The sequence below is a fragment of the Sparus aurata genome, chromosome 10 (assembly GCF_900880675.1).
Source record: "Sparus aurata chromosome 10, fSpaAur1.1, whole genome shotgun sequence".
Classification (NCBI taxonomy): domain Eukaryota; kingdom Metazoa; phylum Chordata; class Actinopteri; order Spariformes; family Sparidae; genus Sparus; species Sparus aurata.
In genome coordinates this window covers 3,096,942-3,120,016 of record NC_044196.1, presented here as the reverse complement: position 1 = coordinate 3,120,016, position 23,075 = coordinate 3,096,942, and the positions used below count along the sequence as shown (strand labels likewise).

At 40.5% G+C, this 23,075-nt stretch overlaps 1 protein-coding gene, 1 long non-coding RNA gene and 1 other non-coding gene across 4 annotated transcripts; all 3 read right to left on the bottom strand.

Annotated features, from left to right (window-relative positions):
• Nucleotides 1–2,238: 2,238 nt before the first annotated feature.
• LOC115590642 (5S ribosomal RNA) lies at nucleotides 2,239–2,357 on the bottom strand. Its single transcript, XR_003985795.1, has one exon. It is a non-coding gene; the product is annotated as a 5S ribosomal RNA (ribosomal RNA).
• A 1,234-nt stretch (nucleotides 2,358–3,591) lies between these two features.
• LOC115589976 (gastrula zinc finger protein XlCGF57.1-like) lies at nucleotides 3,592–13,462 on the bottom strand. 2 transcript variants are annotated; one of them, XM_030431191.1, is made up of 3 exons: nucleotides 13,009–13,462; nucleotides 5,127–6,104; nucleotides 3,592–4,790 (listed from the first exon to the last, which is right to left on the bottom strand). In XM_030431191.1, the coding sequence occupies exons 1-3, from the start codon at nucleotides 13,199–13,201 to the stop codon at nucleotides 4,564–4,566; spliced, it is 1,398 nt and encodes a 465-aa protein (XP_030287051.1). In that variant the 5' UTR covers nucleotides 13,202–13,462; the 3' UTR covers nucleotides 3,592–4,563. The 2 variants fall into 2 exon arrangements, with proteins under 2 accessions (XP_030287051.1, XP_030287050.1); XM_030431190.1 differs by having other exon boundaries at nucleotides 3,592–6,104; nucleotides 13,009–13,459.
• A 7,683-nt stretch (nucleotides 13,463–21,145) lies between these two features.
• Nucleotides 21,146–22,635, bottom strand: LOC115590100 (uncharacterized). Its single transcript, XR_003985662.1, has 2 exons — nucleotides 22,355–22,635; nucleotides 21,146–21,401 (listed from the first exon to the last, which is right to left on the bottom strand). It is a non-coding gene; the product is annotated as an uncharacterized LOC115590100 (long non-coding RNA).
• Nucleotides 22,636–23,075: the final 440 nt, after the last annotated feature.

Below are 23,075 nucleotides of genomic sequence, written 5' to 3'. Positions count from 1 at the left end.
TTTGATCTGTTTCATCAGGAGACACGGCAATGTACAGTTGTGTGTCATCAGCGTAACTATGGAAGCTGATGCCGTGTCTCCTGATGACATCCCCAAGAGGAAGCATGTAAAGATTAAAAAGAAGTGGACCTAAAATTGACCCTTGGGGAACCCCACATCCAATTTCATGGGTTCCTGAGGAGCATGTATCCATACTTACATAAAAGCATCGATCTGTGAGATAGGAACAAAACCAGTTGAGGACAGTACCAGAGAGGCCGACCAGATGGCTGAGTCTGTTTAATAAAATGTGATGGTCTACTGTATCAAAAGCAGCGCTTAGATCCAGTAGAACCAACACTGTGAGCTTTTTGTTATCTAAATTCCATCTGATGTCATTTAAAATCTTTAAAAGTGCTGTCTCGGTACTGTGGTTTCTCCTAAAACCAGACTGATGTTTCTCTAAGATGTTGTTTCTGTTTAAAAAGTCATTAACTTGGTTAAAAACCAGTTTTTCTAAAATTTTACTTAAAAACGGTAAGTTGGATACAGGTCGGTAGTTGTCAAAAACGTTGGGGTCTAAGTTGCTCTTCTTAAGAAGGGGCTTCACCACTGCCATTTTGAAGGCGGTGGGAAAGACACCCATCTGAAGAGAGCAGTTCATGATGTTTAAAAACTGTTCCTCAAAGAATCCATAAAATGATTTTAAGAGTGATGTGGGAATTGGGTCTAAAGGGCAGGTTGTTGGGTTTACTTGGGAGAATACTCGACCAAGTGTCCTTGCATCAACCAGGGCAAAACTCTCCAGTGTTTCCTCAGGCAAGGACAACAGTTCAGATGTGTTAACAGATAAAACTTGATGGGATAAGAGGCAGGATCTGATGTCCTTGATTTTGGTTCTGAAGTGGTCTGCAAAGTTCTCGCAAAGATCGTCTGTGGGTGTCTTAAAAACTTTATTAGAGTTAGAAGCCGTTAAAATATTAAAAGTGGAAAAGAGGAGTCGGGGGTTATTTTTATGGTTGGTGATGAGTTGTGAGAAATGGGAAATTCGTGCCTTTCTGACTGCATTATTGTAGCTTTTGAGTTGTTGACGTAAAATCTCGTAATGAACTGTCAGTTTATTTTTCCTCCATCTTCTCTCTGCACTCCTGCATTTTCTTTTCAGTTCATTGATTTCATTGTTTTTTCTCCACGGGGGTGTAGGTTTTTTTTTTATTGTTTTTGTTAAAAGTGGAGCTACTGAGTCAAGAGTTGACTTCAGTCTACTGTTAAAATTATCAACAATAAAATTACAAGGTGCAGGTAAAATTTCAGCAGGAGTGCTCTGTAAAATCCCCATGAAATTTGCAGCCACTTCAGAAGTTATATAGCGCCTCCTCAGTGTTCTCACCGGGGCCTCCCCTTGGTTGAAACTGGTGATGTTAAAAAATACACAGTAGTGGTCAGACACAGCCAGGTCGGCAACAGAGGACACACCGATGGACAGGCCATGGGTTATGACCAGGTCCAGGGTGTGTCCTCTGTTGTGAGTCGGCTGCATGACGTGCTGCTTAAAATCAAGACAATTCAAAAGATTTAAAAACTCTCTGGATAACGGGTCCGAGGTAACATCAATGTGTATATTAAAATCACCAGTTATTAAAATCCTGCTATAAGAGGTATGGATAATTGATAACAGGTCAGAAAATTCACTGATAAAAGAAGTAGAGTGATGGGGTGGTCTATATACGTTGATGCAGAGAATCGGAGGGCTGCTAAAAGTAAAGGCATGGTGCTCAAATGACATGTAACTGTTAAATAACACTCCATTTGAGGTTAGGGAGTCGTGGGTAATCGATGCCGTCCCACCCCCTCGTCTACCCTCTCTAGTTGAAAATAAAAAATTAAAATTTGGCGGGGAAGCCTCAGTGAGAACAGCGGATGCGTCAGTGCCAAGCCATGTCTCAGTTAAAAGAAGACAGTCTAACTTATTATCTAAAATCACATCATTCATTAAAAAAGTCCTTTTTAAAAGAGAGCGAACATTAAAAAGTGCCATGTTGATGGTGACAGGTGGCTTGTTGACTGGGGATTGTTCTGGGAGTGGTCTGAGGTTATTAACGTTCACAGAATGGGTATGTCGGTGTCTGATGTGCTGATGGAGTGTAATGATTACGGGGATGGGTGAAATGTTGGTGAGACTATGAGGTCCAAGTCCGGTGTTGTGGATACGGTGATCAGAGGTGGAACTGAATGAATAGGTGGAACTGAATGAATAGAAGCTTACAGCACCTGGTATTCCCAGGCAGTCTCCCATCCAAGTACTAACCAGGCCCGACCCTGCTTAGCTTCCGAGATCGGACGAGATCGGGCGTGTTCAGAGTGGTATGGCCGTAAGCCATGACTATTATTACATATCCACATACGAACACACACACACACACACTCACACACACACACACACTTACTGATGTTAAGTAGTGTATTTTACAGGTCGAGAACTTTCATGGTCAGCAGGGGAGTAATTATGAAATCATGTAATTATTAAATGTCTTTCAAATTACTTCCAAATTACCACATTTATGACCTCAAAATGTCTAAAAGAAATCATCCCAACAGGATTAAGTAATATATTAGCCATTTTAGTGCTATATTTCTACAGGGCACCAGATGGTAAGTTGCGCATTCTAAAATAAACAGCAATTTTTCTCCACATTTAGCAACAAACCATGTTTAAACAACACATGTGCTTTTTTTAATGTTACTTTTGACCAGATTTACAGTGTTGTTAAAACTAAATAAATAAAATCTAAATCTAAATGTTAAATATTCTCTGTCTCTTTGGGGTCTTTAAGGGTCAGACTGAGGTTTTAAAAACTTGCAACACAGAATCTGCAAAGAAATGAATTAAACATATAAAATAAATAACAAAGAGAGTTTGAACTGACTGGAAGCAGGTGGCTGAAATTACAAATAGCTCCTTTAAACACAAACATTTTCTTAAAGAAGTGCAGATGTGCTCAGTGGAATCTACCAGTAAGAGTCTGACATCATTACAGACATGATTCCCACACAGAGAGACCGTTCTGTTTAATAATAAGATCTGTTTTGTTACCAAAAGTTGGAGAGAAGAGTTTGGAGTTTACCACGAGGATTTCCAAAGTCATGTCTCAATATGTAACTGATTCTGAGGATCAAAAGGTGACCTCTCACCAGATTTCAGAGAGAGACTTCTTGAACAGGACTTGTGTTTCTGCTTACAAAACATATCTCATGATTTACCAAACGGTCTCTGTAGGAATATTTTCTGTCAGACTCTGAGAATAACAACCTCAGCCTGTCAGAGACAAAAACACTTCTAGTGGACTGAAGTTTGACGGTCGGAGTTGCCCATAAGGATCATGTTGCAGTTGTGTCATGGCTGCCAGCTGAGGAGATCAACTGGACGGATCCAAAACATTCATGAAGTATATATCATTTGCATATCAAACATGTAAATATAGTTCCAGGTTAAAAAGATCAAGAATTCCCCTTAAAATTTACAAAAGCTCAGACAAGTAAACTCTCCTGACAGAAAAACACTCTGTACTGTGTCCGCTAACAAATCATTGAATAAACACCAGAAAGACATTCTGTTGCTTGTGAATTCTTTATTAGACAAACTGCTGACACAACACTGGTGTCACGAATAGGACGCTCACTGATCTGACAACAGACACACAGAGTCCCTGAAACCTCTGCTGGAAAGACAGGATAGAAGAAGAGTTCAGAGGTCTGAGGACGGGATCGAATCATCACAGTGTTTGTTGATTAAACAAAGACAGATAAACTTAATTCACAGGTGTCTTTCAGCTCAGAGGAATCTTCAGAATTAAAAATGCTTGAACACAAGAAGTCATTTGCTTGTTTGTGAATTTAATATGGGATGAACTGTCACCACAACAGGACCTCTGATTTACATCTAAACACAACTTCGACATATTTAAATAGAACACATTCAGTTTCCTCAACAACTCAAACACTGAACAAAACATGAGAATAACCATAAGAACATTTAACCCACACCGTTTCGGTTGAACACATTCTGAATCTTGTTTCAGACTTCCCACTTTCAGTTCGGATCTAAAAATACTTTTTCAATACGCAGTAACTCAAAACATGTTTATTTCTCGTCAAACAACAATATCCAACTCCCTACTGTGTCAGTATTTAGACAACATGTTCAACAGACACGTTTGTAATTATCTTGTAGGAAAGTGCTGAACAGTGTTGTTGTCACTGGTCTCATCACAGTCTTCGGTCTCAGCTGAACCTCTAAGTTTGGTTGTGATGAAGCTGTGACGTGTTACAATGATCACACTTGTGTTTATTTAATGTGCCATGCTGGGTGATTGTTTTGTAACAACCGCCACAACAGAAGTATTTCTCTCCTGTGTTCACAGCCACGTGTCGGGTCATACTTCTCTTATGTCTACATTTATTATTTAATTATTTACAAAATTCAGAGCAAAGAAATGCTTTTTCTCTTGTGTGAATCCTGATGTGTACAATAAGATTATGCTGTCAGCTGAATCTTTCACCACATTCACAACAACTTTGTGATGTCTATCCTTTGTGAGTCCTGATGTGTGTGGTAACATGTTGCTGTCGGGTAAATCTTTTACAACATTCACCACAACTAAACGGTTTCTCTCCTGTGTGAATCTTTGTGTGTGTGATAAGATTTTGCTTTCGGACAAAACTTTTACCACATTCATGACAACTGAACGGTTTCTCTCCTGTATGAATCTTCCTGTGTGTGATAAGATTTTGCTGTTGGTTGAATCTTTTACCACATTCACGACAACTGAACGGTTTCTCTCCTGTATGAATCTTCGTGTGTGTGATAAGATTTTGCTTTTGGTTGAATCTTTTACCACATTCACCACAACTAAATGGTTTCTCTCCTGTGTGAATCTTTGTGTGTCTGATAAGACTTTCCTGTCGGCTGAATCTTTTACCACATTCACGACAACTGAACGGTTTCTCTCCTGTATGAATCTTCGTGTGTGTGATAAGATTATGCTGTTGGCTGAAACTTTTACTGCATTCACGACAATTAAACGGTTTCTCTCCTGTGTGAATCTTTGTGTGTCTGATAAGATCTGGCTTTCGGACAAAACTTTTACCACATTCATGACAACTGAACGGTTTCTCTCCTGTATGAATCTTTGTGTGTGTGAAAAGATTTTGCTGTTGGCTGAATCTTTTACCACATTCAAGACAACTGAACGGTTTCTCTCCTGTGTGAATCTTTGTGTGTGTGATAAGATGTTGCTTTCGGACAAATCTTTTACCACATTCAGGACAACTAAATGGTTTCTCTCCCATGTGCATCTTTGCGTGTCTGATAAGATTTTGCTGCTGGCTAAATCTTTCACCACATTCACGACAACTAAATGGTTTCTCTCCAGTCTTAATCCTCTTAAAACTCCTCAGTTTTGAGTTTTTGCTAGATCTTTCACCACAGTCAGAGGAAGTAAACTGTTCCTCGCCAGAACCACATCCTACACCACTTACAGGGACTTCAATGTTTTTCTGAGCATTTGAACTTGACTGAAGTTCTTTGGTCTCACTCCAAACATCATCATTGTCTTTACCCTGAGGTTCAGGAGAGTCCTCTGCTTCAGGTTCAGTAGAGTCTTCAGCCTCAGGTTCAGTAGAGTCTTCAGCCTCAGGTTCAGTAGAGTCTTCTGTCTCAGGTTCAGGAGAGTCTTCAGCCTCAGGCTCAGGAGAGTCTTCTGTCTCAGGTTCAAGAGAGTCTCCTGTCCTGTCTTCAGTCTCTGATTGTAAATGTCTATCTGGAACTGAGCTCCTGGCTGGTTCTGGTCCACCACAGTCCTGTCCATCAGCTTCCATTTCCATCTGTTCAGTTTGTCTTTGATGAAGCTGCGAGGACTGAAGTTTCTCTTCATCATCATCTTCATGCTTCACAGGGACAAGAGTGAATGTGAACTCAGTGATATCAGCTTCCTCCTGATTAGTCCACAGTTCCTCCTGTTCATCTTTAATGTGTGGGGGCTCTGGGTCCTGCTGGTCCAGACTGGAGCTCCACTCCTGCTGCTTGGGATAAACCTTTTTCTGACCAAACAACAGCTGCTGGACATCTGCAGGACACAGGAGACAAAAAGACAAATGTTAGGCCGACAGAAAAAAGTTCAAATCAGGTTGATATTCAGCCAAATACTGGAGCGGACAGGTAACCCCACATTGTTCCACTGAACATCATGAGAAATGAGAAATCTTGATGAATTTAAACAGTGTGTAAGAGTAATATTGTGTTGGAAATTTACTTACTCTGTAAATAAAAAGAAATCAACAACAATACAATCACAAGTTTATTGTTGATTTAAAGTTCTTACTTTTGGTTTTCTGCACCGACAATTTGATGCTTCATGCTCCTTGATAACCTCCATTGTAAAATTTCTTGTGCCCACAATGAAGCTTTTATGCTGCATTCAGACAAAACACGAAGTAAATATTTGGTCTGGATTACTCACACTTCTTTGATCGCAGGGTTGTTAAATCTTAATTGTGTCTACTCGCACAACGTGAATAGAAATAGCCGTGAACACGTGGCACCCAGCCAGAGTCTGCAGCTTCCAGTGCTACCTGAAGCTAACAGGTGAACAGTTCTCAGCTGTGTAGCATCTGTCCATTTGTCTCCACTGAGTGGCAGCTTCTTAACAGGTGTGTTAAAAACAATAGATCTGTCTTGCCACATTAGTGTAAACCCAAAACAAAAAGATTCCTCTGTGATTTGACCACAATGAATAATTCAAAAGGACACCGAAATAACAGCATCATAATGCAGCATTGTAAAAAGTCTGAATTCATGCTACCTGAGGCTGGAAATTAGCCTCCAGGAGGGACAGTAGAGACTGTTGAGCCCTGATTTTCACTGAGACTTGGCTGAACTCAACCGTCCCGGACACCATTTAAATGGAGGGGCTAACATCATTCTGGGCGGTCAGGAGCTGAACTCTCAGGGGTAAAACTCAGGCTGCTGGAGTGAATATACATAAATAACTACTGGTACAAATCCCACAATAGTCTCTAGTCACTGCTCTCCCACATTAAATTCTGACTGTTATATGTCGCCCTCTCTACATACCCAGGGAACGTACTGAGATGTCATCATGGCAGTATACATTTCCCCAGTGAAGACACTGAGGAGGTCTTGAACACTCAGTACTGCTCCATCAGTGAGCTACAGTCCACACATCCTGTTGGAGAGGTCTCTGTTGCTGCAGACTTCAACCAGGCCAACATGAAGAAGGTTCTCCCTGGTTATCACCAACATGAGGACTCTGTGACTCGGGGAGTTTACACACTACACCATCAGTACACTAACATCAAGGGGGCTTTTAAAGCAGTCCGCCGCCCCACCTGGGCTCCTCTGACTGGGCATAAGTGTGTTGCAGGACTGCTTTGAATAATCAACCTCTACCTGAACTGAGCGATCAGGAATGCAAAGCAGGCCGACAGTCAAAGATCCAGAGTCACTTCCATGACTCTAGGGACACCAGACGATTGCTGCAGGGTATAAAACACATGACTACAGGCCCACTCCCCCATTGTGACAGCAACACGGACTTCCTAAATGACCTCAAGAACTACTTTGGACAGTTTGATGCACTAAATAAAACACCCACCATTAAAGCCCCCTTCACCAGGATGACCAGGTTCTCAGTCTCAATCCAGCTGATGTCCAGTGGACACTGAGGAGAGTCGACCTACAGAAAGCTGCAGGTCCTGACAATATACCTGACCATGTGCTTAAAGAGCGGACAGACCAACTGACTCGTGTCCTCACAGATGATTTAACTCCTCCCTGAGCCAGAAGATCGTTACCTCCTGCTACAAGAAGCCACCATCATCCCGGTACCAAAAAACCCACTGTCACTTAAAAACTACCGTCCTGTAGAACTCAGACCCGAGCTGGTGAAAGACCACATAGTCTCAGTGCCGCCTCCATCACTCCACCTGCTCCACTGAAGCTACCATATCCTGAGCACTACATCGCAGGGCTTGACGCTAAGCTTTTTTCCAAGTAGCACTGTGCTACCATGCGGAAAAATTTAGTATTAGTAATTTTGGTAAAAACGTCATTTTCAAACAAATAAAGAACTTATTTAGCCTAATCCTAACCCTGTAGACTAATTTTAATGTTATAACTGGCTCTTTTAAACTGGAAGAATGTCCCTGCTCCAGCAGTCAACATAGTCTGGTCTCCTGACCCGCTTGACCAGGAACTAAGCCACCTCTCTACGGCTGGACTTGGGTCATAGCTCTCCAGTGGAGGCCCCACGAGGCTGATGCGCATCAGGTCCTCTGTTGTGGACACGACCAGGCTGCTTCGTGTGGAGGTCTTAAAGCTTCACAGCTACAGTGCCCCGGCTGCCTCCCAGTGTCCAACAACGCTTGGCCAGTAGATTCGAGTTTTACTGGCCCCATGTGTAATTATAGTGGCCCAGCCACGAAAAAAATTGAAATAACTGTTTTTCTGGAAAAAAAAAGAAAAAAAAAGACTTGTTTATAAACTGAAATTGTTCCCATTTAATTGTTTGGAGAGTCTGTCCCTGCAAAATCAGTATGTTCTGGCAGTGGTGGCAAAAAGTAATAGGGGTTTGCGTAATAACAAGTATTAAAATTTCAAAATTTAAATTACAACATATTTAATATTTTGAGATGTATCATTTCTCTCACTCCTATAATTATGTTATCATATTTCAGGTGATTGATTTTCTGAAAGCACTGTACAAACAGTACCATTAATTATCCCAAAGTGGAGGGATCAGTATACCTGGATCATTTTTTAAAGGCAACTATAATAACCACACCCTGACATGTAAATGTGACATCTGTCTTGATTCATTTAATTCAACTTAAAATATGGACAACTGACTGCATAATATATGAATCAGAAACAGAAATGATTTACAGCAGCTCCCATTCAAAGTCAAGAATATGCATAATAATAATAATAATAATAAACTATATATATTCTTGTCTTGCGAGTCTAATTTATTTTGAAAAAACATCAAGGAAGAAGACGTGACCACTGACACTGCACGTTTTTCTTTTTCGCCTTTTTCACGTGTTGTGCCCAGAAGGATGCCAGAGAATTCACAGAGAAGCTGGAGAAGTTTGTGACATTTTCATCCCGGATTTTTGTGAGGAGGGAATTAAACACCTGTCCCAAATAAACACCTGGTCTGTTAAGTGATTGAAACAAATAAACGCCCGGCTATTATTGGGTATTTTGCGGTAGTTCCCGCATCATCAGTACGAGCTGAACAATAAAATCTAACACTGCAAGAGAGGCGGGACTTAAGGCAGAACAGCCAATCATCAGCCGGTCAGTCCCAAAGCCGGTGTCATGTTTGAAGCAGCAACAGGAGAGGGAGGGGGAGAGGAGGCAGCTGCAGCGAGAACAGACACAGAGCGGCCGGAGAAAGTGAGAGACTGTAGAGAGGCGTTTGTGCAAAACTGCGGATAAACGGCAGAAAAAATGTGGGTGTTTACTGCTCAGTGCTCACGTAAACAGCAAAACGGTGCATGTACTACAGTTTTGTAGGAGTCGCACTGATGCGACTGAATGGAATTTTCTATTCGCACTGGAAATAATCAACTCGCAAATGCGAGCAAAACAGTCGCACTGTCGAGCCCTGCATCTGAGCCTGAGCCCACTGCTCTTCACCTTGATGACCCACGACGATTCTGAAAGGTTCAGTACAAATCACATCATAAAGTACTCGGGCCACACAACAGTGTTGGGCCTCATCCGGGTCAAAGAACAGCTGGTGTACAGAGAGGAGGTGAAGCGCCTGGTTGACTGGTGTCACCTCAACAATCTGGACCTGAATGTGGACAACACATCAGAGATCATTGTGGACTTCAGGAGGAAGCAGCTCACTCACACTCGTCTCTACATAGACGACTGGCTGCAGCTCCAGCTGCTCTGAGAACTGTAACGCCTCAGACCAGGAGGTTCTGCAGAAAGTGGTGAGACCCGGCCAGTCAATACGTGACCGCCTGGGTCAAACACCTGACCTCAGGTCAGTTCACGATGTCACTGAGTGAATGACATGTGAGCGATTGTGTCTGTTGACAGAAGTGAATCTAAAAACAGTCTTTGTAAAGTTGTAACCACAGTTTGTTTTTCTAAAATCAGAAGGATTGTTTTTGTGACTGGAAGGTGACAGAAGTGCAAAGTACCTGGATGTGTTGATCTCACCTATAGGGAGACATTTCAGGGTGGACTTTGAGTTAATGGGTCACATGACCTGGAAGCTACTGACTATAATATATCTAAAGTTATATCTAAACTAATAATGTAGCTAAAGTTATATCTAATCTATTGCTAAAAATGCTGATTTCCAAACAGAATAATAAAGGGATAGTTCGTTTTTTTTTAAGTGGGGTCATATAAAGTACATATCTATAGTCGATCTGTTTCCTACTGTAATCACTGATCAGCGCAGCTTCAGTTTGGAGAAGTAGAGAGCGCTCCAGCGCAGGCGCTCAGTTTTGTACTGCAGTGAACGGGGTCCAGCAAAAAAACGAAATTAACCACCTAAAACAAGGCTCACCTAAAATTTTTCACATCAGTTCAAGTGTACGTAAAATTCACACTGCTTTACATCGGCGTCAGACCGCGCTTTCTTTTGGCACTACATTTTCTCAACCACAGAACCCCTGTATCCCTATGCATGAGTAGAATCCGTTTTATTTTTTCCCAAATTCCGTTTTTCCCATTTTAATTTTTGGGAATTCCGTTTTTTCCGTTTTAATTTTTGTGAATCCTGATTTACTCTTATTATACTACAAAAAACAGTGTGTTTAATGTAAATGACTAAAGTGTACACAAATTAAATAGAAGTAACCTTAAATTAATTGAGGGGACAAACATATTTCCTAAATACTGTACCGTACAGTACAGTAAAGTGCATCAACAATATTTTGACTTCATCATGTCAGGGCTGCCAAGTTTCAGAAAATGACAAGAGTGAGACTTTAGCCATGCAATGTGTTCGGCAAAAATTTTTTGGCCTTTTTTAACATTGATTTGGCCTGTTTTAATGTCGATTTATTCCTTAAGACTGATGTCCTCACCTTCATGCCAGCGGCTCTCCCTGCACTGTGGCCTCCTAATGCTAGTCTTAATTAACCAGAAATTAGAAATGAAAATTGTAACAAGAATTTTGACAAAATACATTCATCAGGGTTCTAGCAGTTTTCAGTAAGTCAAATTTAAGACCTTTTTAAGACATTTTAAGACCGTAAATATTAAAATTTAAGACCTTCACGACGCATTACCAAAAAAATTTAAAATCAAATAAATTCTGAAAGAATCATTTTATTACAATGAGTTTAGTAACATAAGCAGGCAAAAAACAAACTTGCCTTCAAATGAAGTATATTTAATTTCATATAAATTAAAAAGCGCACTGCAACTTACAAATGCAAGAAAAAGAAGCACACAGTCACACTCTCTCACTCTCACACACAGGAGAATGTCGAGTGGGTTTTAAATGTCGGCGCTGTTGTGAGTAAAAGATAGTTAGAGACGCCAAGACCCGTCTTACGTTGCTTTTGATTGGTTTATATTGCGTGGTGCCCTCCGTGGTTGGTTAGATTTAGGCACAAAGGACTGATGGATTGGTCTGGGATTGGTTATCTCGGTCAGTCAATCAGAGTTACTCGAACTACGACAAGTCGAGGACCAAAGTTTATTATCATGAAAAAAATAAATATAGAGTATTGAATGGGGAAATATAAGCGTGAGAAATGTCAAGTGTGGCGTGTGGTGTGAGAATGGGTCAAATTGCGTGACTGTCACACTCAAAGCGTGACGCTTGGCAGCTCTGTCATGTCTTCATACAGTAGTATATTTTGTGTTTTTATGGGTTTCATTGAATAAAAACATGGTCAGCTCTCAGGCAGATCCAGAAAAGCCTCCCAGCCCAGGCAGAGTCAGCTAAGAGGGCTGTGGCTAATGGGGCTAGCTAGCTAACAGCAGCTACTGTTAGCAGCAGTTAGCAGTCACTCTGGTATTATATGCCGATAATATGAATCGGACAGGTGGTTAACTCTCACGCAGCGGCATTACACCTTTAATTATGATTCTCAGTTCTGCTTCTTTGCAAAACAACAGTTCACCTGACACATAAATGTCAAGTTTCTCAGCTTTTTCGCCGACGAAGACGGAGCTGTGAGCAGCCACATCGCCATGCTTGCAATGTTTTGGTTCCCCCCGTGCAGTTTTCCGCAGACAAACATTCCTCTTCCACACGAGAACAACATTTCAGTGAAATTATGTTAATTCCGCGTTGAAAAGTAGATTCCGTTTTAATCGGCCAATTCCGCGATTCCGTCCGCGATTCCGTGATCACGGAAATCATAGGGCCCTACATGAGCGCTAATGCGGAAGGATACGGAGAGTTAAGTTTCGTTTTTATCGAAAGTAAACCTCTCGTCCAGCAGCTGGGCCTCGCACCATATTCCGCCGATCGCAGATCAGCTGTTGCCCAGTTACGCTAATACGTAGGGATACGGAGGTTCTGCGGTTGAGAAAATGTAGTGCCAAAAGAAAGCGCGGTCTGACGGCGATGTAAAGCGGTTTGAATTTTAAGATTTAGGTGAGCCTTGTTTTAGGTGGTTAATTTCTCTTTTTTTTTTCTCTGGACCTGTTCAAAGCTGAGCGTCTAGCTGGAGCGGCTCTCTGCTGCTCCAAACTGAGGCTGCGCTGATCAGTGATTACGGCAGGAAACAGATCCACTATAGATATGTTCTTTATATGACCCCACTTCAAAAAACACCAACTATCCCTTTAACTTAAAGCAGAAAAAGCACTAAAGTTCAATACAAAGAGATGTGTCTCACTCAGCAAGAATCTGGACACAGTTCGGCCCTGGTTCTGAGTAAATGGGTCACATGACCCGGAAGCTATTGAACAAAGATGCAGATTTGTGTCGGTGCCGACAGTGAAGAAGGAGGAGAACGAACCTGCTCTGTGTAACCGAAGCTGAGGCGTTAAAGCAGAGTCCAGTAGGTTCCGGTGTCGCTGGTTCTGCTCTGTGGACCGACACAGTTCCTCCTCGTACTCTGCTATCGTCCTTTCAAACAGCGCACATATCTCCTCAGCAGCCGCAGTCAGTCGCTGCTTCACCAACGATCTCAGAATCTGGACTTTAGACATTTTCACACAGTCACACTGTTTACAGCTAGCATGCTAAGCTAACGTGAGTATACTTGTATCTGGCGGGAGATGAGTCTGAGAGCAAACAGCACAAAGTCCATCACACACGTTCATCCAGACTGTCACTACGTCACTACCGTGGACGGCTCGTCTCTAATCGATCATCAATAATCACAAGAAAAGCGATCTGAGCGGCGCAGTTAGAATAAAAACAAACTTTTTTATATTCGTTAAAGCTCGTTAACGTGCAGCGCGAGCCTCTGACGGTTTGCTACGGCAACTCCACTGGGACAAACCTCGCAGCTGCACGTTAACCGAACCTCCTCTGTTTTCATTCTAACGTGTAAACATGTCGTTATTTTAACACAAAGAAAGGAATATCTTCATGTAAAACGTTTGCCGAATGAACAAGAAGGCTCGAATAGTTCAGAAAGTGATGTAGACAGAGTTTCACAGAGTTTATAAAGTTTCTCTTAACTCAACAACTCACTAAACTGAGACATTTTTTAAGGGAGTTTGGGGACTTTCTCCAAGAAGTAGCCTACATAAGTTACTTAATAAGTGTGTTTGATATGAAGAGCACAGCTACCTCTAATTCAACCACTAGATTAATTTATAGGGAACTATCTACATGTGAGAGATTCTCACGAAATTGCATTTTTACATGTCTGTAAGGATTTGATAGACTAAACTACTAAAACAATCATACTTTTGTATTATATATCACACTATGGTATTGTAGGACTACTGTTGTCTTTGCATTTGATGGATTACTCTATATTTTATGACAACATTTCAACCTTAAAGTTTTTTACCGTAACGTGTCCGGGCTTTTATTTTTTATCTTAAACCCAAAATTTTCACAATACATCCCCATAATTTAATATACATATAAATACAAAAAATGGCTGGGGTTATACCCTTTAACTAGCAGAGCTACCATTTTGGGCCAACTATTTGTGAATAATTATTTTCTGGGCCAAATACATGTGTCCGGAGCATGAACAGTTCATTTCCGTAACAAAGATATTTGGCTCCATTAAAATCCCTGTGTTCCAATAAATACCGTTTTTTTTGTCCCATGATGCCTTGTGTGGAAGAGAAGTTGCAAAATGGCTACCAGGTTAGATCATCTTTCAAGTTCTTCCAGTAGATATGTTAAAAATTGGAAATATATACACCCCTTGGCACACTACTACTGTTCATTACCATAACAAGGTATATTTAAAATAGTTTTGTAGATAATCATTTTATATTCAGTGGAAAAGTAACTTTTATAGAGCCAAACTGCCAAATATTTCTGCCCAGTCATGCTAGCTATACTAATTATTGCTAGCAACATGAAACTGCCATTCACTACCGTAACGCTCTGCATTCTTTACCGTAACATATGCAAGGCTGTTACGGTAATGAAATGTAGTGTTACGGTATCTATTATAAATGTATAATCAGGGCTACAAATTTTGTGGTTCGTTTTCTAGGGGTTATACTGTACTGTAGCAGCATTCATTCTCATATCTACTAACTACCTAGCTAGCTGTAGCCATTTTAGCTAATAACATTTTTTTTTCTTTAAAAATTCATAAGAAATTTCAGGAATGGGTTACAGACCTACTTTGGTAACACTTTACAATAAGGGTCCCTTAATTAACGTTAGTTAGTACATTATTAAGCATTTATTAACTGTTTACAGATATATGAACAATCACTATTATGTATTACTTAGGATTAGGAAACACATTAATTAATGAAGCCTATTAGTAAGCAGTTAATTAATTTTTACTACTCAAAGTTAGTTAATAAATTATTAAGTAATAATAAAAGTTGAATAATGTAATCAGCTATCATCATGTATGCATTACTCGGCATTAATTAACACATTAGTTTATATATTAATGCTTAATAATGTACTAACGTTGATTAAGGGACCCTTATTGTAAAGTGTTACCATATTAGAAATACACATGTATCAAGACCAGCGGTATTCTATGATGTTGTATAGTGGTGCACCGATCCGATATTAAGATCGGATATCGGCACCGATATTGACAAAACAGCTGGATCGGGGATCGCAAAAATGAACAGATGCACGGGCCGATCCAGTTCTTTTTTCCTCTGTTGCAGCACATCCTACGTTATTCGTCAGCGTCAGTGTGTCGCATGCTGGCTGAGCTCTAGTTGTTGTTTGACCAACATTTTATTAGTTTATTCTCAGGTTCAGCTGCTATGTTTTATTTTGTATTCCTGTTTGCAGGACGTTTACTTACTCACGTCACATTTCTCCGCTGATTAGCTGTTAGCCCCCCCATCAGTTGTTAGCCTCACCGATCAGCTGTTAGCCTAGCAATGCTAACTTTCAAACCGACGTACTCAACACTCTGGGCTTTCCATCGTTGCTCCGTTCGTTGTCCCTCCACCACAACCTCAGAGTTATTCACTGCCGGGCTCCTTTGTCGCTCTCCTCTGTTGCTGCGGTCTCTCCGGTTCGCAGCGATGTTGGATGGTCGCTACTCCGCTGTTGCTGGCAGGGTCTTCAGGTGTTGGATTGGATCTCTTGGTCTCCTGCGTCGCCCCCTCTGTGTGCACGGAGCCTATATTTTGTCTTAGTTAGGAAAATAATGTTTAGTTAGGAAAGTCTGGTGCCTTTAGTCTCTTCCACATCGTATTTGGTGGTAATTCAACAACGGTATCGGATCGGTATCGGGTATCGACAGATACACAAAGTCCAGGCATCGGTATCGGGACTGAAAAAGTTGGATCGGTGCATCCCTTATGTTGTATAACAGGCGACTCATCGAATGGGGGTGAAGTTAGTTTTAGGTTGGGTATTCGGTGGATATTCACTCGGGTCCAGCCGCGACTTTACTGAGTAAACTGGATAAATGAGACACAGCTCTTTTTATTGTACTTTAGTGCTTCCTCTATTTCATATGAATATTAATATGCAGAAATTATGATTTTTTTCTTAAGAGCTTCCATGTCACGTAGCCCACTGACTTCTGAAACAGATTCTGTTTCCATTAAAAATATAAGAAAATAATGGTAAAAAAGTTCTCTAATGCTCAAGAGGTTAACATATTTTCAAACAGCAATGTCAACTTCTACACTATTTTGTCTCATGTCTTCGATTCTGATTCTGAAATTCTGAAACTGAATTTTTTTCAAAAATCTCACCAGTACTCACCATATAAAGGGTTATTTTTCAAAATTTTCTTCCCTAGAGTTGCTACGTTACCGACTCAGAGCACCGCTGCTCCAAAAAATTCTAGGGGAAACACTGTCTCCAGTTTACTAATACAATCTGCTTACTCTACAAACCAGCAGCGGGACACCGCCGCAGAATGCATGAAGGGGAAACACTGGTGTGTGTGCGTGTTTGTATGCGGGGGGCCATCCAAGAATTGTGCCCAGGGACCCCTGCCCTCTTGATCCAGGCCTGTGTGTGAGCGAGAGCAAGCACCAGGACTCCTGAGGCTCTGTTAACCAATCACTTTCACAAAGATTGGACCATATAGCCTAATTTGTGAATACTAAAAACATGGCTTCTGTGTATGAATGTTGTGTGAGGTCATTACCGTAACAAAACTTTTCATTACCAGAACAGCTTTTCATTCCTGTAACACTTGCTGTATATGTAAATATTTGGATGGGAATGAGTGATTACTTTAAATGTTATTTTTGTACAGGAACTTTGTCAAGTCTTTTCAGATTACTGAATTGACTTTTTTTTTTTATTTGTGAAATGTACACTACAGGAAAGATTTAGTGTAAAACATGTAATTTTGTTACGGTAATGAACATAATAACTAAAATTATCGTATCAATAAAAAAGATTCTGAATGTTTACACTTTGTGGCTATTCTGAACTATTAATAGAACATGCATGAAAAAAATAAAAGGTCTACCTTTCATACATATTCAGTTATCATCAATTGAAAATGTGTGACGGTAATGAGCTTATTTGGTCAATGACTCAATAAAACATTCTGAAAATGTATTAAAAAACGTGTATTGATCACTTATTTTAATTGAGCCAGTTAATTGAGACCCTGCTTGCTACTAATGAGAGAAAAAACTAGCAAAATTGACCTAAAATTGTTTTTGCAAAAGTTAGGACAGTTTCGTGAGAATCACCCTTGTACGTGTTCCATATATACTATGTAATAAATATAATATAATATAATATAATATAATATAATATAATTTAAAAGTGACTCATCAGATTTGATCTTCATGTCTGTGTACATGAAGATGTGTGAGTGTCATTATTTCACGTGTCTTTATTCAGAACAGAAAACACTTTTCTAAAGCAGTCACTAGGTGGCGGTACAACGCCTTCTCAACAGTGTCAAATTACTGTTTTTACACTCCCACTTAATTTTACAGCATTTAAGCACTTGAGCAATTTCCACAACTGAGATCAGTGTTTGACCTCAAAATAATAAATCCTTTCAAACTTGCAAGATTTGTTTTCCTTACTTCTTTTTACCTTGCTCACAGGTTCCATAACACATTGAGCAGTAAACAGTACAGTAAGCATATGAGGCAGACTTAAACAGGGTAAAGTCCAATCTCTCCTCTGAGGTACTCAAACTTTTGTCTTGTCAGTGGCTTGGTCAACATATCTGCCTTCATATCAACTGTTGGACAATACTGCACTCGTATTTGCCCATTCTGCACACATTCACCAATGTAATGGTAGTGAATGTCTATGTGTTTAGTCTGTTTTTATGTTTAGAATGATTGACAGGATTCTTTGCGATTGCGATGTCTCCTTGATTGTCCTCCATGGTCACTGTAGGTGAATCACTCATTCCAAGATCAGTCAGCAATCTCTTCAGCCAGGTACCTTCTTGAGCTGCTTGGCTGAGTGCGACATACTCAGCTTCTGCTGTTGAAAGTGCAACAGTTGCCTGTTTCTTGCTGAACCAACTCAGGAACAATATATTACCAGTTGTTGAGCGACGGTCGTCCTGATCTCCGGCCCAATCAGCATCTGAGAAACCAATCACAGTTCCTGACTCTGACTGCTCATACTTGAGGGCAACGTTCACTGTACCCATCAAGTATGGAAACATTCTCTTCACAGCCGTCAGATATGCAGCATTTGGATTTGCATTGAACTTTGACACAACACTCACTGCTTGTGCTATGTCTGGTCGTGTGGCCATTGCAGCGTACAGTAAACTACCTACCATGGACTGATAAGTGCTTCACGGGTTTACTGACACCATCATCTTTTCTCAACTTTACATTTGCATCAGCAGGGGTTGCAATGGGGTTCTGACGAATGGTTTCAATGTGATGCTTCTGATGAAGAAAGACACAGTTCTTTGCTTTGTCTTGGACAACAGAGATGCCCAGGATATAGGACAGCTCCCCATGTCCTTCATCTTGTAGCGCTTCTTGAAAGGTTGTTTCAACTCATCCACGCTTTCTGTTGATTCTGTGATCAAAATCAGATCATCAACATACACAGCTAGTATTTCTAGCTCCTCTCCAGATCTTACAAACACACATGGGTCTGATGTGCTCTGTTTAAAGACAATTTCTATCATAAACTCTGTGAAAGCATTATAATATAATATGATATAATAAAGTCAGATTTGATCTCCATGTCTGTACATGAAGGTGTGTGAGAAACTAAAGCTAGCTGGGAGCATCTCACTCTCCGGCTTCTCCTCCGGTTCACAGCAGCTGCAAATAAAACCTGAGTTGTGACCTGAAGTTTCCCTTAAAATACACTGAGCTGCTGGGCTGTTGCAGTCCCTCCTGACCAGCCGGCTGCTGCTCTTCTGGGATCATCCTCCTCCTCTGGAGCCTCTCTTCACTGCTGGAGTCTCTGTGAGGCCACTTGTGTAGATTACAGCTTCAGAACCTCAGTAAACCCTGAATCTACCTTTATTATAACACCAGGAGCAAAGCTTGCTGCATGAACTGTGTTCAGTCCATTTTACTGACAGAAGTTTTAAGTAAAACATTGAGTTATTGATCAAAAATGATAAAACATTTTCATTAAAGATGATAAAATATGACACAAATGTGAACAAAGACCCACATGGAGCTGCTGACAGGACTTATGCAGCAAGAAACCTTTGTACCATCAGAGTACCACAAAGTTAAAATATGAAAGAATGTCCATTTATTCATTGATTAAATCATCTTTTTATTCTAAAAGCTTACAGCAATAATTAGTTTATGCATTATATGTATATATATTTGACTTTTGGTGAGTATTTCCATCGAAGGTTTGGTCTGAAGTTTCTAACTGTGGTCAGACGCCATTAAAGTTCTGGACCTGTAAATAAACCACTTCAGATTAATGAGGGATGTTTTAGTGTTTCTCTTTATTTTGTGACATTTGTGAATTTGTTCCCTTATTACAACTTTTATCATGTATTCTTCAGCTCAGAGAGTAGATAGACTTTTATTTTGTAAAGTAGAAAGCGAGCCTTTCTCAAACAGGAAGTTCCGTGCGTGCTCGTGCCTTTCAAAGCCGCCATCACAGCGGCCGTTAACTCAACAGACTGATCAGCTGTTTTAATCTCTCTGATCTGCTCCGACCGATGATGACGTGTGCTGACGAAACGCTCGTGATATCAGGATGAACATATCGATCAGGTCTGGATCCAGGGGTGGATCTAGAAACATATTTATGGGGTGGCGAGAGGGGGACAGGAATTTTTGAGGGGTGGCAACATATGGTTGACGTATATATACTGAATTTAATCACAGTACACAAGGACACGGGCTGCCATTTACAAACTCATACAGACAACTTTATCTCATGCAATCAATGTCTTGTATTTGAGGTTTCATGTGAAACAGTACATATCAGGAATAAGTGACCATACAATGTGATCTCAATTAATAGGAGATGGAAGTATGGTAACACTACTGTAGATGGGCCATTATCACAGGAAAGGCATTACGGTAAGACACAGGTGATAAGTGGCAGATGTGTGAGAGGGGAAGCAAACAGATTTGACTGTGTCAGAGTGCCAGTGTTGCAGACAGCATTTGTACAAGAAGAAACAATCCAAATAAAAACTTACCATGAAGATCTATGGACTGAGCTGTACTAAGGTGAGCGTAAATACACTGTAGTAATAAATGGACATGGCACTCAAACAAGGTGCTGGACATCGCTTTTATTGTTTACTCAGAACACACATTCTCCCTATTTGTCCCTCAGTAGCTTGAACACTGTTTGACAGGTCAGGTCTTTACTGATAAAGTCATGAGAAATACAGTACAATATATACAGTATTCACAGCAGTTAAGGAGACATGAAAGGGACATTTCATGCATGGAAATCTGAGCTGCTGTATCAACAAATTACACAAAAAGGCTCACACAGTTACAAAAGGGTATGTTACATAAGAACATCTCCATCAACCTGAAAAGAAGTCATATAAAAGTCCATTTTGCCCCCAGTCTGAAAAAGTACAGAAACATTGTGTGAGTAGGTTCATACAGGCTGTATACTGTACATGTAAAAGAAGAGACATTAAAAAACTATAACACAGTTTTTCCTCTATAAATATTTGTAGCAGCGGTGCTCTGAGTCTTTAACTTACAAAATCTAGAGCATTTTGAAATATAACCCTTTAAATAAAGACTACTGGTGAGATTTGTGAAAAAGAAAAATGACAGATTGAGACTTACAAAAAATGGCACAATGCAGAAACTTATTTGTTGAATCTAATTTATTTTTAAATAGCGCTGCTTATATACTGCTGGTTTGGAGTCAGTGGGTCACATGACATTGAAGATATCGAAAAAACTGCAATTATTTAGTATGAATATATTTGTGCTCAGTAATTTAATGACGGTCCCTAAATCAGTGTCCAGTGATTCAGCTGGAGGCTCTGGGAGGTGAGCTGACCGTCCTCCTGCTGCTAACACTGGGTGAACCTCAGTAAAGTCACAGCTGGGACCAGAAACAGAAACCACTGTCTTTCATTTCAGCTTTTTTCCAGTTACGATAACCCTTGAATGAGATGAAAACAGTCCTTGGAGCATCGGGAGGGAAAAATGCCTACAAGCAAAACAGTGCGCTGCATGTTTGGACTGCGAGTCTTCTAACCAGGTGAGATTTGTACCAGTGGCTGCAGAAGATTCTCCTGCTCCTGGAGGGACTCAGGGAAACTCTCTTGCTTTGGCTGCACTGGCACCTCACACCTGGACATGGATACGTCTAGAAGATGGAGGGGAGGAAACATTAAAACTGCATTACATCTCAACTCATTATAGAATATAACTAGTAAAAACACAATCAATGCAGAACCATCATTGATTAGTTATAACCATCAGACTGTGTTAACACACACTAACATTTTAGCCTGGGAGAGTATTTTTAGGTTCATTTATTTAATTTGGGAATTTAAGCTGAGCAATAGAACTAAAATACATTGTACACAGAATATTAAAACTCTGTCCCCATCTCATCACACTTTCACTTACAAGTTTCCACAATTATTCATATTCAAGCAAACATGAATATGTATATTTATTTGAAGAAGTCCCTTTTGCATTTAAGCACTTTTTCCTAAATGCACCTTAATGTTCTGATCAAAATGTCCGTTTTTGTCACGTGTTGTTCTTATTGATATGTAACTTAGTTTACTACACAGCAACAATGTCCACACCATGTGGAGCAGCTGGACTAGAGATGGTTGGTGATGCTCAGCACTCTGCTTTCCCTTTCAGTGTCTGAGCCCTGCACGTTATCTTGTCTCTCTCTTTCTCCTCCTCATCTCGGTGTTGCTCTCCCTCCTCGTATCTTCATCGCTGTGGTGTTCTCCCTCCTCCTCCTCCTCTCCCTGGTCGCCTTTCTCTCTCTCCTTCCACCTCATCTCCTCCTTCTACCTTGCTCACTTCATATGCTACCTTTCCTCTTCATTTCTGGAAGATTCAAAGTAACTTTACCGTGTTTTCCTTGACAGACGTTGAATCAATATTAGCTTTTGTAGCCGAACGTTAACTTACTTTACACAGAAGTGACGTCAGACCTAGCTAACATTACATGTACAGTTAGCGAAATAACGTTCTTCAACCTGATTTTTATCATCTTAAATCAGCATCGCAGCTATACTAGCACTGTGCTTTGATATTATGTCATTTCTTGATAGATAGTTCATCAGTTTTTACCTCTTTCCTCCCGTGTCTCCTTTCCTCGCGACTCCTGCTCTTCGCTTCGCGCCACTCAGTTTTCCAAACGAAGCGTCTCTTGCTCTGACGTCATCTCGTGCTGCATTCTTAGCAGTCGGACATTGGAGATTCGCGCTCGTAGATGTCAAATTGGCCATAACTTTTCTTTGGATTCGTTGCTGCCAACTGGGGAGGCGAGGCTTTCTTTTAGATGCCACCCCGGTAGATGTGAGCATGCGCGGTGATCTGATCAGCCTGATGATGAATCGTAGTATTGATAATGATGAAAGAAACAAAAAGAACAAAATGGATTCTCATGGCGGACGCACTGACGTCTGATTGGCCCGAGGTGACGGACTGGGGGCCAATCAGAGAGCGCGCTGCGGGAGGCTGCCGCTCCTCGCAACAAGAGAGTTCAGACTTGTTACTGATTGATTTACTAAGACAGGTGTGTCACCTTTAACACCTGAGACACATGTTTATATATCTGTAACAGATGTGTTTCATCAGGAGGTTTAAAGATATTATTATTATAAAATATAATCTATCATAAAGAGGAACATGTGATCAGCTGTTTAACATCATCACATCGATCCAGATGTGACTGTTTAATCAGAAATGTCTTTTATTTTCTTTCTTTTTATGGTTTATTATCTTTATTAATAAAGTGCTGCAGCCTGCTGGGCGACATTTTGTGTGTTATTCTCTATAACATGGTGTT

Excerpts from the sequence above, each read along its gene's own strand:
- LOC115589976 (XM_030431190.1), bottom strand. The coding sequence starts at position 13,201 with ATGTCTAAAGTCCAGATTCTGAGATCGTTGGTGAAGCAGCGACTGACT. Across the intron at positions 6,105-13,008 it reads GCTTCGGTTACACAGAGCAG|ATGTCCAGCAGCTGTTGTTT; the intron begins GTTCGTTCTCCT and ends TGTGTCCTGCAG.